Source organism: Merops nubicus, unplaced genomic scaffold (assembly GCF_000691845.1).
Source record: "Merops nubicus isolate BGI_N331 unplaced genomic scaffold, ASM69184v1 scaffold28584, whole genome shotgun sequence".
NCBI classification, from domain to species: Eukaryota; Metazoa; Chordata; class Aves; order Coraciiformes; family Meropidae; genus Merops; species Merops nubicus.
The window spans coordinates 1-17146 of record NW_008606677.1 but is presented as its reverse complement, the minus strand read 5'-3'; the positions used below and the strand labels follow the sequence as shown (position 1 = coordinate 17146).

General features: G+C 40.0%; 2 protein-coding genes across 4 annotated transcripts in view; one reads left to right on the top strand and one right to left on the bottom strand.

Moving 5' to 3' along the window:
* Positions 1 to 1926, top strand: part of NFE2L2 (nuclear factor, erythroid 2-like 2) — a 5061-nt gene extending 3135 nt beyond the window's left edge. For 2 of the 3 annotated variants that reach the window (XM_008939734.1, XM_008939733.1), the window contains exon 4: positions 201 to 1655. In XM_008939734.1, coding sequence (XP_008937982.1) covers positions 201 to 1409 — 1209 coding nt within the window. In that variant the 3' untranslated portion in view covers positions 1410 to 1655. Of the gene's footprint in view, positions 1 to 200 lie in introns of all 3 variants that reach the window. The other variant, XM_008939732.1, reaches the window with a different exon arrangement.
* Positions 1927 to 9929: 8003 nt separating this feature from the next.
* HNRNPA3 (heterogeneous nuclear ribonucleoprotein A3) lies at positions 9930 to 14249 on the bottom strand (the record flags this gene model as incomplete). The annotated part of the gene is made up of 10 exons (XM_008939735.1): positions 9930 to 10765; positions 10852 to 10923; positions 11008 to 11133; positions 11774 to 11920; positions 12889 to 12969; positions 13094 to 13186; positions 13264 to 13353; positions 13597 to 13807; positions 13890 to 14036; positions 14127 to 14249. Coding segments are annotated over 9 exons (1071 nt in total), but the record flags the coding sequence as incomplete, so codon positions are not given.
* Between the last annotated feature and the right edge of the window lie 2897 nt (positions 14250 to 17146).

Here is a 17146-nt window from a genome sequence, read left to right as displayed (position 1 = left end):
TCAGCAGGAGTCGCAAACTCGCCGTGAGTTTGAGAGGCTCTGCTCTCTTAATCTAATTACCTTTGTTCAGAACAAGTTGTGTCATACTCTTGCTTAGGTATCTAGCAGTGGTCTAATACCTACATGCATGTTGATTGCTAGAATATGTTTTACCAATCGGATTTGTGTTGCTCAACTTCTCTCTTGTGTTTCCCACGTAGTGTCTTAACATTGAAAATGATAACCTGGCTGAGGTAAGCACAATCACAAGTCCTGGGACGAAGCCAGCAGAGATGCAGGACAGCTATAATTACTACAGCTCATTGCCCATCATGAGAAAAGATGCTAACTGCAGTCCAGATTTCCTGGATAGTATCGAGGGCCCCTTTTCCAGCATTTTTCCACCAGAAGACACCAGCCAGCTGGGTGTGAACTCTTTAAATGACACACCCTCTTCAAACTCTGATTTCTGTGAGGATTTCTACACTACCTTTATTGATACGAAGGCGAACGATGACACAGAAACAACAAACACTATCAGTCAATCACTTGCAGAGATTCTGAGTGAACCTATTGATCTTTCTGATTTCTCGCTGTGTAAAGCTTTCAATGGCAGCCACTCAGGAACCGCTCCAGAATGTAACGACTCTGACTCTGGGATCTCACTGAATGCAAGCTCCAGTGTTGCCTCGCCTGAACACTCTGTTGAATCATCTGCCTATGGGGACAAGGCTTTTGGCTGTAGTGATTCTGAAATGGAAGACACGGATAGCGCCCCTGGAAGCGTGCCGCAGAGCAACGCTGGCGTGTACTCTCTGCAGCTCCGGGATCAAGCGCTTCCTTCCGTGGGGCCAAGCACTCAAACACCCAGTTTGCAGTGTACAAGCACAGTAAAGAAGGAACCTCCTGCCAGTCCAGGCCACCCCAAAGCTCCGTTCATGAAAGATAAACCTTCGAGCCGCCTCGAAGCTCATCTCACAAGAGATGAGCAAAGAGCAAAAGCTCTGCAGATCCCTTTTCCTGTTGAAAAAATCATCAATCTCCCTGTTGATGACTTCAATGAAATGATGTCTAAGGAGCAGTTCAATGAGGCCCAGCTTGCGCTTATTCGAGACATACGCAGGAGAGGCAAGAACAAAGTGGCTGCTCAAAACTGCCGTAAAAGAAAACTGGAAAATATAGTAGAACTGGAGCAAGACTTGAGTAACCTAAAAGATGAGAGAGAGAAATTGCTTAAGGAAAAAGGGGAGCATGACAAAAGCCTCCGTCAAATGAAAAAGCAACTGACCACCTTATACCTTGAGGTCTTCAGCATGCTACGTGATGAAGATGGAAGGTCTTACTCTCCTAGTGAATATTCACTGCACCAAACTAGAGATGGCAACGTCTATCTTGTTCCTAGGATCAAGACATCAGAGACTAAACGCTGAAGAGCAACACAGCTTGCTACTGTTCTGAGTTCCTATTTTTGTATCGTTATCTTGATAGTTTTTTACTGTGAGGTGGAATGACAAATTTTTCAAGTGATTCTATGCAATGATCATTGTAAAGCTAATAAATAGTTTATGAAGATGCAAGTTTAAAACTAATAGTGTAATGCAGATGGATGTATGCAAGGTTTGTAATCTCACTTTTATAACAGACATTTCCTTCTTATAGCACCACTTTGACTAGTTTCCATATACATGTAAATATTTAAAGATAACATATTTATATACTGTTTCTATCTCTTGTTATATTCTTAGATTTGAGATATATAAATGATTTTAGCCTTCTAAATATAATTTCTTGCAATACAAACAGTATGGCTTCTGATATTTTTATAAATATACAATAGTGTTTGTTTCCCATTTTTCTTACACATTTATACTTTATATTTAATATATAATTTTAATTTACTATAAAAGTTGATACTTAGTGTTTGATTTTGATTTATCAGTTCATTAATTTTCTTTTTAACTCTACTCCATATGCATTTATTTCCCTGAAGAAGGGAAATCCTCACTAGTTTTCCAGGGCCAAGTTGTCACGTAACAGATAGGCTTACTAATCAGTCAGAGATGTCACACAGCACTGTCAGCATTACCAGTGCTTTGCTCAATATCATTTTAATGGCCATTTGGAAGGATTGTGTTACACAAAGTTAAGTTTCAAGTCTATGCAAAGTCTAAGTCATTTTTGTTTTGCTGTTTGAACGTTAAATTCATGATGATATCTTTCCTCCAAAGGCATTTAAAAATCTGTTAATTAAAACATGGTCAGCATTTTTTCCCAGCTAAAAATTCCATACACTTTTGAGTCATTGTTCTGGAAATACAGCTGTGTATTTCTCACCCAGACCAGTGAACACTGTTTATCACTTCAGATATCACTTCTAATGATTTTGATGATTTGATTATCACTCACTTATACTTTGGAGCTTATGGACAAAGCCACACTGACTGCCACCTGCACTGTTTGGAACGTCTCCTTAATGAATTGAAAAGCACTGTGGAGTTTAAATTATGATTTATAAGAGAATAAAAATTTGGATAAATAACTAGGATTGGTTTGTTTACATTTCATAAGGACTTATTGTACTTGATCATTGTGGCCTTTTTGAATACCGAAAATGCCTAATTTGAAATACACATTGATCCAAACATTAAAAATTGTATCGCCTTCCTTCACCGTCCCTGGGAAACTTCTATACAGACATGCTTAAGCTGAAGTGCTTTTTTCGCCACTGATGCTCTATATAATTTTAGGAATAGTTTGTCTATTACAATATTATGCATAACTTTGTTTAATATAATAAAAGCCCAAGTTTTTTTTCAAGACTTATGGTACTTTTTTTAAAAGGAGGAACTGGAGAAACTGAAGAAGGGTAGAGTAGGACACACAGAAGGTTGTTTAATAATGTTGTAGGAAAAAGGGTTTGAAGAGGGACACCAGATTAGGAGACCACCCTTCCATTAGCTTATTATTCACAAGATTAAGAGTAATGCTGAATAAAATTATATGGTTGTTGGTGAATTCAGTTGTGAGATTTTTATTTCCCAATGGTTTAAACTGTGCTGGAGTTGCACTATCTGTCAGAAAGTATCTCATTTGATGGCTGGCCATTTTAGATTATCATAATCCCAATTCCATACTATAACACTTTGGCATCCTTCAAAAAAAGGAAAAGGTGCACAAAGAGGAGCTAGAGAAAGCCATAGTTCTGATGAATATTATTCTGTTCCGGGATGCTGTGGAAGGTCTCCTGTTTTGTGCTGTTTGCTGCTTTCATACAGCTCTCTGGTGACTCCAAGCTCTCTCACCTGAATAGCATGAACAGGTTTTGAAGCCTATGATTATGTAGGTAGCAGTTTTGATTTTCCCTGTGTACACAATTTCAAATGCTATTTTACTGTCCAGCTAGTCATAGCAGTATCAGTGTAACTCCTCACAATCGTCTTTTGCACCTTGTCATTCATCCTCATGTTACCTAATTGTGAACAGCAGCAGTCCTCTCTGGCACCTGGGCAAACACTCCCCCTGCCCCTCGAGAGCAGGGGAAGAAAGCCGAGCGGTAACAGCAGCTTCACCAAGGTGGCAGTTTTGCTCCAAGGCAGCGTAATGCCAGGAGCCCATTGATGATATAATCTTTAAAAGGCAGGAGTAATGCCAAGTGCCAGTATCAGAAGGTCTTTGGTACCTAAACCTGGGACTGGAACCCAAAGTTCTGCCTACCTTAAGAGAAAAGAATGTCTCTATGTAAGACAGCAGATACAGCAAAGCAATGACAAAGCCTGTAGCCTCAGATTTCCAGCACCCCCAGAAGTGCTAGGAACCCTGCCTCTTACATCAAGTAGTAACATCTGTGATTTTGCAGAAGACAGAGAAATGTATATCCAGGTGACCCAACTTGCACCTTGAGGCTGCTTACCTTGTTTATACCGACCTTCTTCCTCGGTAACAATGGCCTCTCCATCCATCCCACTGAATGCAAAACCACTCCTCTTTTTGGGGACAAATGGCCAAATACCAATAGTTGAAGACCCAGAGGCTGGATTTGATGGACAAAGCAGATTTATTTGCTCTAGATAGGGCAGACAAGCACCAGCTAAAGTAAAAGACAGGGCAGCAGTAAGGGATGTTTTTCTTGCCTTTACTGACTTTGCCACCAGCACAGGCGAGGAAGGAAAACATCCTTGACAACTGCCAGGCCTGAGACACTGCTGCAGTTTAAAGCAAGTGCATCTAATCCATATTTAAAGACAGCAACTTTAAAGCATAAGCATTAAGGAGGAAACAAAACAAGCTCTGGCCCTGGCCAGAGTCAATGCTGATACACAAGAGCTCTAATGGCAAAGCAGAGAACCTAAAAATGAAGAGTTCCTGGGTTCCTCTTGCCCCTGCCATTAACTAGGCTATCAAATGTCTGACAGAGAAAAGTGCTCTCTCTAGCTGTAGTAGAAATACTTTAATTACAAACTGGCTATAAAACACTAAAACTTCAGTAAAACTCTGCCCTCCATTTCCTTATTTTATCATTAATGCAAAAGCCAGCGGCCAAACAGCATCCTTACAGTCTTTGCAGGGGCCCTGGTATTTGTACTACTCACATGTCTAAAACTTAATACAGGGCTACTTACTCCATTCCCACAATAAAGAGCAACAGCAATAAACCCAGTTACTGCAGAAGCCTTGTTTGAACTCCACCAGGCAAAGAATCAGTCCAAAGTAACTTGGACCACAACAACTTGCGTTTAGTTTAAACCAGCATTTCTCATTTCATGAACACGGTGAATGCTGTAATTGCATTGAAACACCCAGCGTCATACTCGTGAAATTACTGTGATATATGTGAAAGTATCAGATTGCACACTATATCCTTCATTTTATTATTGCCGAGGTACAGAGCATGTTCCCAAACCTGAGTGACCGGTGACACTGCCAAGTCTAATGTATAACAGTGCTGACCTCGCATACCAACAAGTCTCCACGTGGAGACCACTTAATTCTTGACCAAAACATTCAGTTTTGAAACTATTAAAAGCAAAGCTGAGCTCAACCAAGGTTTTCTGGCATGCAGTCCTGAGTTGGAAAAGACGATCCCATAAACCAAGGTGCTGCAATAATTTAAGACCGCTTCATGTTCCTCACAGCACTAAAAAAAGGTGATGGCAACGCGTTTTAGATGTAAGTCATCTGACAATACACACTTTATTCTGATACAAAATCAAAATATTTTAACAAATTCCAATCCATTATGGACTATACTGAAATTTTTAATTTCCATGTTATTTTTAAACTTGTTTAACCACAAGTTCTAAGATTTCAGCACACTAGCACCATTGCTCTTGAAGTCTTTGTCAGTTATTACAATATATTATTCTGTTCCAATCTTGCGATATTATCTTCTACATGAAGGCCATTTTTCTTCTACGGAGATACTTGGATTACTTTAGTTCAGGAAAAAGCTAATCTTAGAGATGTCAACCTGTAGCACCCACAGCAGAAAAAGAATCATCCATCAGATATGCGAATTCTAGTGATAGTCAAGATCTTTCATGCTCCACACAATTCAAGATAGAAACACTTGTCAGAGACCACAGACTGATACATAAGTGGGTATTCCACTGCGGTGTTGACAGTATATGAAAACATGTTAATGTCTTAAAGCACAGGAACCAAAGACCCGTCAGTTCATCACACAATCTATACTTGCAAGGCCAGGAGCATTCCCCTTCCCGCCTTCAATATTTAAATGATATCAACATTGAGATGCTGCATTTAATTTCAGTGTTCTATAGTAACAAAATACTTATCACATCTGCATTAACCTGGGCCCTTTTTTGAGAAATAAATTTTTATTACCTGGAAGTACCATTTGCTTTTTGATTAACACACAGGTTTAGATAGCAAATAAACTTGTGTGAAACCACAGCTTAGGCACCAATTCTTCGTTAACCTTCTCTACATCTCCATTTACAGCTGCTGCTTTCCATAGTAGCCTATACAAAAGCCTAGCCAGGAAACAGTATTCTTAACTCTTGGAAGTGCCTCTTAGACAAAGATACATATGACCAAGCACTCAAGGATGCGTTTATCTTTGACAAAGCTTATTTCTGAACAAATTGAAATTGAAATTAAGCTAATTAGTCTGAGTGTGTTATAAATCCCAGTGTGAAAACAAGTCTAGAAGTGAGTAACTATTTCTACATGTGGTGCAAAAAGACCCTTCCATAGCACAAAGCAAGTCTGCAGCAGTGTAGAATCCTGTCTCATGTTAAGGCAAGGTAGAGCTTTGTTCTATATACACAGGCCTAGTAACAGGCTGCAAACTAGAAAAAGGTTTTGTTAAAGTATTTTCAGGATTTTACTGTTTTTAAAAAAAAAAAAAAAAAAGTTATATTCTCCCTCCCAAATACTTTAAAAGGTTTGCTCTCAACTGAGTAATCACAAGGCACTCTAATACCCTTCCCTGCCCCCTGGTGCTGCATACAGATGCCTAGAGGTGAGCTCACAAGGCAGCTCTGCCTAGCAGAGGAGAAGCAGGTTTTCCATCTCCAGGTGTCAAGCTTGTCACCTCAGCAACAAGCTGTCTGGCACACTAAGGGGAGACTGTGACCTTACTGCCATGGTTTCAAATTTCAGCTAAACCTTGGCTAAACATTTATTTATTTATTTTAAATACATACAGGTATTGTGGGAGTTCCATTAAATAACTCCTGATTATACCAAAATCTCAACATTACCACTGCAAATGACTTCAAAGTTAACTTTTAATTATATGTTACCATGCTAAGAGTTTGGATGTTTATAGACAGCAGGTAACAAGTTTAAAAACTTGAATGAGTCTGTGAACATGCCTAAGCACCAGGTTAAACTGAAATTCACAGGGTCCATCCAGCTTTATTTTCTGAGTTACTAAAGTATAACCAACACCAAACCAGAAACTGACTTCACAAAAATAATGCATGAGACTCAAAAATCTATTGGGGACTTTAAAAGAGTTAATATCCCAGGACCTGTAGCAATTAAACATACAGGAAAAGAAACAGATGTTCCAAGAGTTAAGAACCAATGTGCATAAAAAGCAGATTCCATGAGAAGTTCTTTTATTGCCATCCATCTGTACAGATGCCGCTGTGCTTTCAGCTGGGTATCACATGACAGCATTACCCTCCACTAAACCAGCCTGCCCAAAACCACCCAAAACCTGAGAGGGAACTCTTGATTTTTACAGATCCATTCAAACCCACCTGGTAAGCCAAGACTGATTTATTAGGAGGGAAACCACTGCTCTGCCCAGTGCAAAGTGCCTTTAGAGTTACGGCGGTGGCAGCAGCGCATCACACACTGACAAGTTCGTTGTGACCAGCTGCTTCCGTGTCTTCACCTTTCCGTAAAAAAACTGGGTCACCTCCTGGGCTCTATCACAGGGCAACAAACAGCTCCTCAAAGACCCCCAACCCCTCGCACACTCCCCGCAGTAACTATGGCACGCATTTCAGAACATTTACCATTTCTGCCTTGTTGATCTTGGACACGCAGCAATTTTGTACCTGCTAGAACAGAAGATTCTTGAATAGCAATTATACCAGCAAGCAGCCCTCATCCAGAACGGGGAACGCTGGATGGCACATGCTGGAATACTTGCTCCTTAACAATTAAGGCTTTCCGTGATATTACAAGGCTGGCAAAGGAAAGCCTAGAAGGAAATAAGGGTTAAACAAGTGTTTTACTATACACTACAGATCTTACCCAGTCAGAAACCTTCAATTGAAGAGGATGTGCAAGACATTCCCCATTTTGTCAAGCAGCAGCTTCTCATTCAACCTGAAAATTAAAGAAATTACTCTTACCTTGTTTAAAAACCTCCCATTACTCTTTATAATTCATGAAAAATTTTAAAGGCAAACCTTACCTATGCTCATTGCCCTTCCTTTCAGGTCTAAATGCTAGACCTATTGATTTTGAGTCAACTCAAGTAGCTATCACTCAAGGAGGTTCCAAAAGGTGAAGAACTCTTGCTAGACTTTCTTCGATATTTCAGCTGCGATTAGCAGATTTAACTAGCCTTTGGAAAGCTGCTCACTATCAGCACAGTATCTTATGCCTTCACTTTTCTGGAAGTTGAAGCTGTTGCTCCTGCTGCCTCGTCATTCTTTAATTATGCTGACTTCTCCATACTCAATAGGCTGCTGAAGTCCTGTCTTACGAGTCTCCTTAGCAAAGTATGGATCAAAGAAGTACATCCTAGGTTCTTTAAAGCTGGTTCATCACTGTCCTCATGGCTGACACTTCCACGTCACAAACGACAGCTAAGCTACCCCACCCACCTACAAAGCGGTCACTTACATCCATCTCTTAAAAGGTTGCATACAGATCTTGTTCATAAAAGTTTATTATGACACTATTTTTCAAAGTTAACATTCTTGTCACAGTACAGCTACAAGAGGCCCTGTTAAAAAGAACACTGTCAATACATTCTAACAAATTTAGGAATACCAGATCAATTTCAGAAGGGACACCAACCCCATCCTCCAGTTGTCCCTGCAGTCAGATGCAGGCCCCACATACAAGTCTACACATCTTCTAAGTGTAGTAACGTACAAAGCAAGTCAGTAGTTAAGTGGATACTCCCTAGTGAGTCATGTTTTAGTTTCCCATGTTTTCAAACTCCAAATGGGTTGTTTAAAAAATGCCTTTATTGAAATACAGCCTCCCGCCCACCCCAAGCCCAAATTAATATGTACAACAACAGAAGCGTTCACTAAACCACCAATTCTTGCTTTAAGTTTAGAGATATTTTAAAACTCCACAGAAAAGAAGCAGACTTTGAAATCCAGTTTGGAGGCTACCATCTTGACACCGGTTCCTTGTTTTAGCATACTGCAGTCTAAATACACTCCAATAACATTGTTTAAATAACATTGTTTAATTTTTTGTTTTTTGTTCAAACAACACATTTTTCTACTACTTCTTAGACTTATAATTCATTATTAATATGACTGATTATGCCTTGAGCCATTTCATACATCTTTGCAGATTCATTCCTACACTGGAATTGCATTTACCTTATACTGCACATCGACTCAGCAGCGAAACAGGTGTGAGTAATTCCAATACCACATTGTCAAGTGTCTGAGTATTTCTTCTACCGACTGGGAGGACCCTACTCTTTTGAGTCTGAACGGACAGCACGCACTGTCCCAGCAACAGTCAGGAGAATTCACCTCAGGTGGGAAAAGGCCAGACTGCAGCGCCTTAATTTGGAGGTGAGAAGTGAGAATGAAGTACAATTTCCAGCCACATGTGCTGATAAGATTTGCTACTCCAGTGCATCAAAACAGAGGGTAACACGCTACCGTTCTGCCTGCGGCGACTCGCGGCTGTACCATTCTACACCGTGGGACACGTGTCTAGTCAGCAAAATAGATCTAGGTCGTGTTTTGGTTTATCTTTGAGCTCTCAGCTGAGCACAGACACTTGCGAGGGAAAAGGCTCGAAAACTACTACTTAGAGCCCACGGTGAAGGGGCTTTTGGAACGCGTTACCTGGGACTGTCAGGGATTACACCTGTGCTACCCTTGGCTCCCAGTCAGAAGAATGTGTCCAGAAAATTGCCTAGGGTGCATGCAAGAAAGTATATAGCCATTAAGTTATTGAGGAACACACCTATTGCTCTCACTATGACGCCTCATTTAATTGAAACAGTGCAGTCTGGTGTGAGGGAGAGGGAAACGGGGACAAAGGATGGGGATGAAAATTCCAAGCCGCCCTCCCCAAAGTATAGTTTTATTGAAACATAATCATTGTATATCCCAAGGAAACAGGCACTTGATTCCCCCCACCTTAACTTCTCGGGAATTACAATAAATATAAAGGTAAAAAACAAGTTCTTTTTGTCTTCACCCGAGACTTAAGCAACTGCAGTTATCCTTTGTACATCTCAAATGAGAAGGGAGACAGCTTTAATGTGTCTAAAGTTGGTCTTGTTAAAATATTTATCATGCCTTATTTTCTTTAAGCGCTAGTACTAATACAGAACTACAAATTAAAAAAATATGCACAAACCAAAAAGTAATTTGAAAGTTTCAATAAGGTAAAGCTTAGTTCTATAATTCACAAACACTAATTTGAGTAACTCAATCCTAGTTATACATCTAAACAAACTATAATGCAACATACAGATGTTTTCCCTCTGTATGCCTATGTAACTCATGTCGATGACAGTTACATATATACACTGAGACTAGACCCCTTAAGACTGCAAATCAATAGGTGTTTCTATTGTTAACTTTAAATTAATACAAAATAGTAATGGAGAAATGCATTAATCCTCTCTATTAACTAACAAGGAAACACCCTAAACTACATTTTATTTCTGTTATAGAGTTCTCTGTACTAAATGTGGAAAAACTGAACTACACAAATATTCAAAAGTTAAAAATTCCTTAATTTCTTTATTCCTGGTACCACTACCACAATTTACAGGGCATTATACCTGATGTAATGGGAAAATAAAAAGAAAAAAGAAAGACAAAGCTACAACAGATAAAGACCTCAGGAATGTACATCTAATCGACACTACATTGCATTAATCAATAGCTGCACTTTGCAAACTGTGGCTATGACAGTCCTGAACAAGAAGGGTTTCCTGTTTAAGCTGCAGTAACTTTTCTGACTATGGATCATCGTTCCTTCTGTGGCAGATTTTACAGTTCCTCTAATGCATTTGGGACGACTGTCTCAAAGTAACCTGCAGCTTTCCTGACAACTCCTCGCTCTCTCTCCTGCTAAGAACTGTAGCCTGTTGAATACAGGATAAGAAAATTATTACTCTCAGTGAACAGTTGTACATTATCAATCATCATTATAAATATGCATTACACCTACCCTTTTTCTGGTAGCATTTTTAGAATCTTCTACCACCATAGCCCCCACTTCCACTTCCAGATCCGTAACCACCTACAGGAAACAGGGTGGATATTGGAATACAAGAACAACAGGAAATTTTAACCCCAAGAGTTATTTCCTGTACAGAATATTTACCACCGTAGGGACTGCCCGAACTTCTGCCACCAAAGCTGCCACCACCTTTCATGGGACCATAGTTAGACTGTTGCTGTCCACTGTAATTGCCAAAATCATTGTAGTTTCCGCTTCCACCATAATTACCTGAAAACAAGACGGATTTATAAAGCTCTGTTTCTTCAACACTTAGGACACGAAGCTTGCCAAATCATGAACATCCAATGTAATGTAAATTGTAATAATTTTAAACAATTTAAAATATAAAATGCAAGCATTTTGCATGCTGCCTCTACTCACAATGCCCAAATGACAGGAGCCACTAATGATTTTGAGGATTAGAAACTGGTATTTCACTGAAGATGAAAAACATTACATGACATAACACTTGGACGTGGTAATTTTAAAGGTCTTTTCTAACCTTAATGATTCTAATTCTATGGCATTAGAAATTTTATACAGATTTGAGTAGGCAATCTGAAGTAGCCCAAAGTTCTTCAAACTCAGAGAAGCACCTGAGTTTCATCATCATTCTTCACTGCTGAATGCTCTAGCATATTATGGCAATAATGTAAGCTACATACAATTTATTTCCTAAAAAAACCCCAGGCAGAACAATGTGGTATGGTGCATAAAAGCTGATCCAGACAAAAGAACATTCCTTCTGTAACACTGTCTACATTAAAACTTAACTGTACAACCCATTTCATGCAGTATCACACTTCAGGCATTGCACAGCTCGACCTGCCTCAAGAACATAGATGTCTTACTAAAGTTGGCATCTTACCACCACCGAAATTTCCTCCTTCATTGTAGCCATCATATCCTCCTCCACCACCTCCATATCCACCACCTGGGTTTCCATATCCTGGTCCTCCACCACCACCATAACCCCCCCTGCTGCCATAGCCAGGACCACCTCCATAGTTGCCACCTTTGAAAAAAACAGTCAAAACTGAACACACCGAAGCACACATAGGCAAGGAAAAGCCCATTTAACAAAAAAACCAAAACCCAACCTCCCCCCGACAAACACACACACAGAGTAATCAGACCCTAAAAATGTTTTCTCTACATTACATGCATTGCAGATGCATCATTTAACTTTTTAATCCAAACAAAATCCCCATTCGTTTACAAATTCCTTTGCAGCTTGATACTTAGAAGTTCATTCAGGCCCACAGGAAATAAGAGACATGCTGCTACCACCCCTCCACCATGCAGTAACCACCTCCTTACACAGACAGCTTTGTCACTACTGCCCATCATCCTCCCAAGAATCCTGGTTTATAGTTTTTATCTAGACATACACATAAAGTGTATCTGGTATTTCAGATGCTGATCTGGTCCCTGATATTTTGATGGAGTAATTCCAAACTGAGAAATAGTTCCAAAGAACACAACATGTATCTGGTTATACAATCAGGACATTAAGTAACTACATGCCACTTCCCTCATACTTTCCCCGTCACAGAAGTGCTACTTCCACAGACCTTTGGTCATTTCCACAGTTCCCTTCAGATGCGTTTTGGATACTCATCCCAACTTCACTGTGAAAACAACACTGCTGAGCCATGAAGGCCTTACAGTTGACCAAAAAGTATTTGGTGTGTTAGTTTGTCTTACTCAGTTTTAGTAATCTCAACTGACACCAGAATCTTCGTTTGGTTCTCAATCATGAACAGCTGCTGCATGACCTCATGACATGAGGTCACTTGAAAGGGTAAACCTAGAAGAGTATTTTTTACACTCTCATTTTTTGAGAAAACAAAAAACCTTTAACTCTTCAGAGCCCTACAACGCAGAAAACATGACCACCGAAACAGACTTCTTTGCTAGGGTGAAGGCAAAACTTACAGTCATAGCATTGGCAGGAAAAATACTGAAAGTGAATACACTTACCATCACCAAATCCATTGTATCCATCACCACCCCCAAAGCTTCCTCTGCTCCCACCACCGCCACCACCACCCCCATAGCCTCCTGCAACACAGAACAGATGAGAATGTTTCCCTGAACATGTGTGTTAAGTATTAAAGGCAAGTGACACAGGAAATAAAAAAAAAAAAAAGGGAGAGAACACGTTAAATATAAACATTCCATTTACCTCTTCCACCAAAGTTTCCTCCTCGGCCGAAGTTCCCTCCACCGCCCCCGAAGTTTCCACGACCCATGAAGTTGCCTGAGCCACCTCCACGACCTACAAAATATTTCACTTAAAATTACATTAATTGAAAATCAGTTACGTTAAATAACCATGCACAACTCCAAACTCACCTCTCTGAGAGCTAGCAGTCTGCATCTCTTGTTTTGAGAGTGCTTTTTTCACTTCACAGTTATGTCCATTTATAGTATGATATTTCTGAACTAGAGAAAATTGTGACATAGGAGAGAGAAAATCAAATCACTGCAAGCTACATGCTGTAAAACTGTCACAGAAAACTCCTGTAAGGCATGACCACTTCTTTTAAAAGGAACATTAAATCTACCCTACCTCTTACAATAATAAAGCAGTTCATTAGGCCAGCATCTTACATTCTGCACACTGCTGTTCTGAAGTTTAACACTATACTTCTATCCCACAAGCCATTTCTCTCTAAAGTTACATACCAACAATTTTATCAACTGTATCGTGATCATCAAAAGTTACAAAAGCAAAGCCTCTCTTCTTTCCACTTTGCCTGTCTTCCATGACTTCGATGGTTTCAATCTTGCCATATTTTTCAAAGTACTCTCTTAAATTATACTCTTCTGTATCTTCTTTAATTCCACCAACAAATATTTTCTTTACTGTGAGATGTGCCCCAGGCTTTACAGAATCCTACAACGCCAAAAATTACATTCAGTGTTTTAAATTATTAGGTACAGATTAGGAGATAAGGTGAACTGAAACACTAACTTACCTCTCTTGAAACTGCTCTCTTTGGTTCAACAACGCGTCCATCAACCTTATGTGGTCGAGCGCTCATGGCAGCGTCCACCTCCTCCACACAGGAGTAAGTCACAAAGCCAAAGCCTCTGGAACGTTTTGTTTGTGGGTCTCTCATCACCTGCAAAAACATAGGGGGTACTCCGCTTGTCTGTACTAGATTAACTACCTGTACCCTTTCAAATGCACAAACTAATATCTGACACTTTACCACACAGTCCGTGAGTGTGCCCCATTTTTCAAAGTGCTCTCTCAAGCTATCATCTGTTGTTTCAAAGCTCAGACCTCCAATGAACAGCTTTCTCAACTGCTCTGGCTCCTTTGGCTCATGGCCCTACAAAAGCAAAAATCAAAAGCACGTTTTGAATACAAACAACAGAGTTAAAATTTCACAAATTACTAAAAATCATCTGTGCACACTGTAACTACAAATAGATGGAATACATTTACATAAAACCAATGATTTCTAATGGGTTTAGACAGCAGAATTAGTAAACACTTAATGAGGTGCGATTTTAATTAAAACACTAACTAACAATTTAATAGTGTTCAAATGCAATCAACAGTAAAGAGACTTCAATATACTAAATGTGGTTGCTCCCCAGCCCCCCGGAAGTGCACTCATTTTATGCCTATTTTATGTTTGAGTTGCATATTGCTCTGCAGGGATTAGCAATGAAGCATTGTTATATAAAGGGAAGTTCTAACAACTTATGAAGCATAATCATGACGAACTATAAAAAAATTTAAGACAACAGTGTAGGAGAAAAAAGGTTATTGTCCAAACTGAGTATCTCATCTTTTGGGGCATCTATTTCGAAAGGTTATTTTTATGCATTTTGAAGAAATTTATCAATCATTAATTCCTTAAAATTAAATCAATTCTATAATCCTATAAATTCTGTATTCCGATAATATTTTAAGTTGAATGCATGCAAGCAACAAAGTGCAAATACATATGTGGTTTTCAGTGAGAGAAAATACCTCTCAAACGGGAATCAACATAGACTTATGTCTTATAGACAAAAAACCCTCTTGGATAATTACTTATCAATGACCAGTAGTGGGTACAACTACTGGAACAAGACTGGTACCTTAACAAGTAGCATGAAGAAAACACGTTTAATTGAAGCTTTTGACAGCAGCACCTACATACAGCTAGCCTCATTTTGAAGCATGCTAATTTTCAGAGCTCAGTTTTCTATACGACAACTGAAGTGGGTTTACAAGTGTATTAGTGTTTCTGCTTTCCTTCAATGTTGCAAGGTTTTTTCTCCGTTAGGCAGGGAATATTCCCACACATTTGACAGGAGCTTATGAAGAAGTATTTTACAACTTTCTCCCATCCCCAAGACATAGAAGTCTCATAAAAAAGAGCCAGATTAAAACCTTCTTTCGCAAGCTGGTAGTTTGGTGCACGTGAACCACTCCACAACAAGGTGCCGGCCAGCCGCGCTGCTGGCTAGCTGTGCCGAGTGTGACTTCAGCTCCGCAGCACGAGTGTGTAACAGGCTTCCACACGCCTGCTGCAGCGGGTTAGTCCTGACTAGGTGCAGCAGTAGCCTGAGAGCTGAACCATCTAACATCAGCCACAGATGTCTACGTGCGCAAGTCTTGCTTCAAATCGTAAGGTGGAGTGCTTTAACCTCTGCTACAGTTTACATAAAGGGGGGATGGTGGTTCTAGGTTTGGTCAGAGAAGTGTACATCCCTCTAAGTGCAACACAACCCCCTGAAAGAGCAATCAATATTGTGAAGCAATACATGGCAAAAGAGAATTTCTGAATTATACGCTGCTTTAGAAAAATATCAGTTTACAACCTTCAGGTTGTACTACAGGAAACAATGCCTGAGATTATGAAAAGCCAGCTGGAAGCAAATCCCTGCCTTTACACCTGATAAACTTAGCAAGAAAACACCTCAGCATTGGTCGGTAACAATTTTCTACTTAAGGCACTTACTTTTTTTACTACAGGAATATTACGTAAACGATTGACAGTCAACGATCCTGGGACTACAAACTAAGGCTTCTTTTCTATGATATTCCAAGTAGTCTGGAGTACAGAAGTACAATAATAACATAAAAATGTTCCCTTCTAAATGTATGTAAACTTAACATTTTACAGGGTTAACACACCTACTGTATAAAAGAAGTGCTTTAGGTGAAGTGAAATATTGGGTTTTGTTGCTAATTGCAGGTTTTTTTATACCTACTGACACTATTTAATTTTTGCTTGACTTATGTTAAAGCTGGGCAATACTGAGTGCTTCAAATTCTCCTATGCATATTAAAGGAAATCTATTATGTGAAACTGTAGACCTCAAACTCCTCCAAAGCAAAAAACCTACAGAAGGAAAAACTGGACAAACTTTTTACAGTTTTCTAGCACCCCCCAAGTCTGTGGGGTTTTCAGTTAACAACTCAGACTGCTTTTACCTTAAAAGAATGACCACATAACTCTTCAGGTCACTCCTGGAAGGAAAAGTGAAGTCCTTTTCTGCTAAATTATGTACACATGAACTGCCATTCTCATATGGGAGGAAAAGCAATTGCTGTTACACTTCTGACAGAACCTTCTCTTCTATCAGAGAGAAATCTTCAGGACACACCTATGTTATATGAACTCTCCACAGGAAAAAAAAAAGCAACATTTTAATAGGGAATCAGGTTTTTTTTTTTTTTTCCCCAGTAGTTTTGTTCTTGCAAGGGTTAAGTATCTCTAGGGTTCTCATGACTGCTGCCCTCTATCACACCAAAAGTTGTTTCTTAGTCCTGCTGCAAGCTAGTTGTAACAGCAGTCTCTCCTGGGCAGCAAACCTTGCACATCACATCTCTCCCTTGCTCCCTAGTGTAAGCACCACACTGTTTCAACAAGAAACAGCACACCATTCTGCAGCGCTCCTTTGTCGGGGATGGGCAGATGTAAACACGCCCAGCCTGCCTGCAGTCAGCAAGCTTTGTTTCTCCCCTTGACCCGTTTAAGGGACTTCCCAAATATATTACTAGGACTTCCCAAATATATTACTAGGCTCCGAGGAGGCGGGGAATTTTCTTTCCAGCCTCGACTAGCGACTCCCCCCCTGAAGCCAATGCTCTCCGCAGCGCCGGCGGGCAGGCAGCCTGCCTCCATTTTGTGAAGGCTCACGTCTCCTCCACCCTCAATATGGAGGCGGAGGGGCGGGGCTGGGGAGGCGGCGCGGCAAGACCCGTGCAGCACAACAGCAGCCCCAG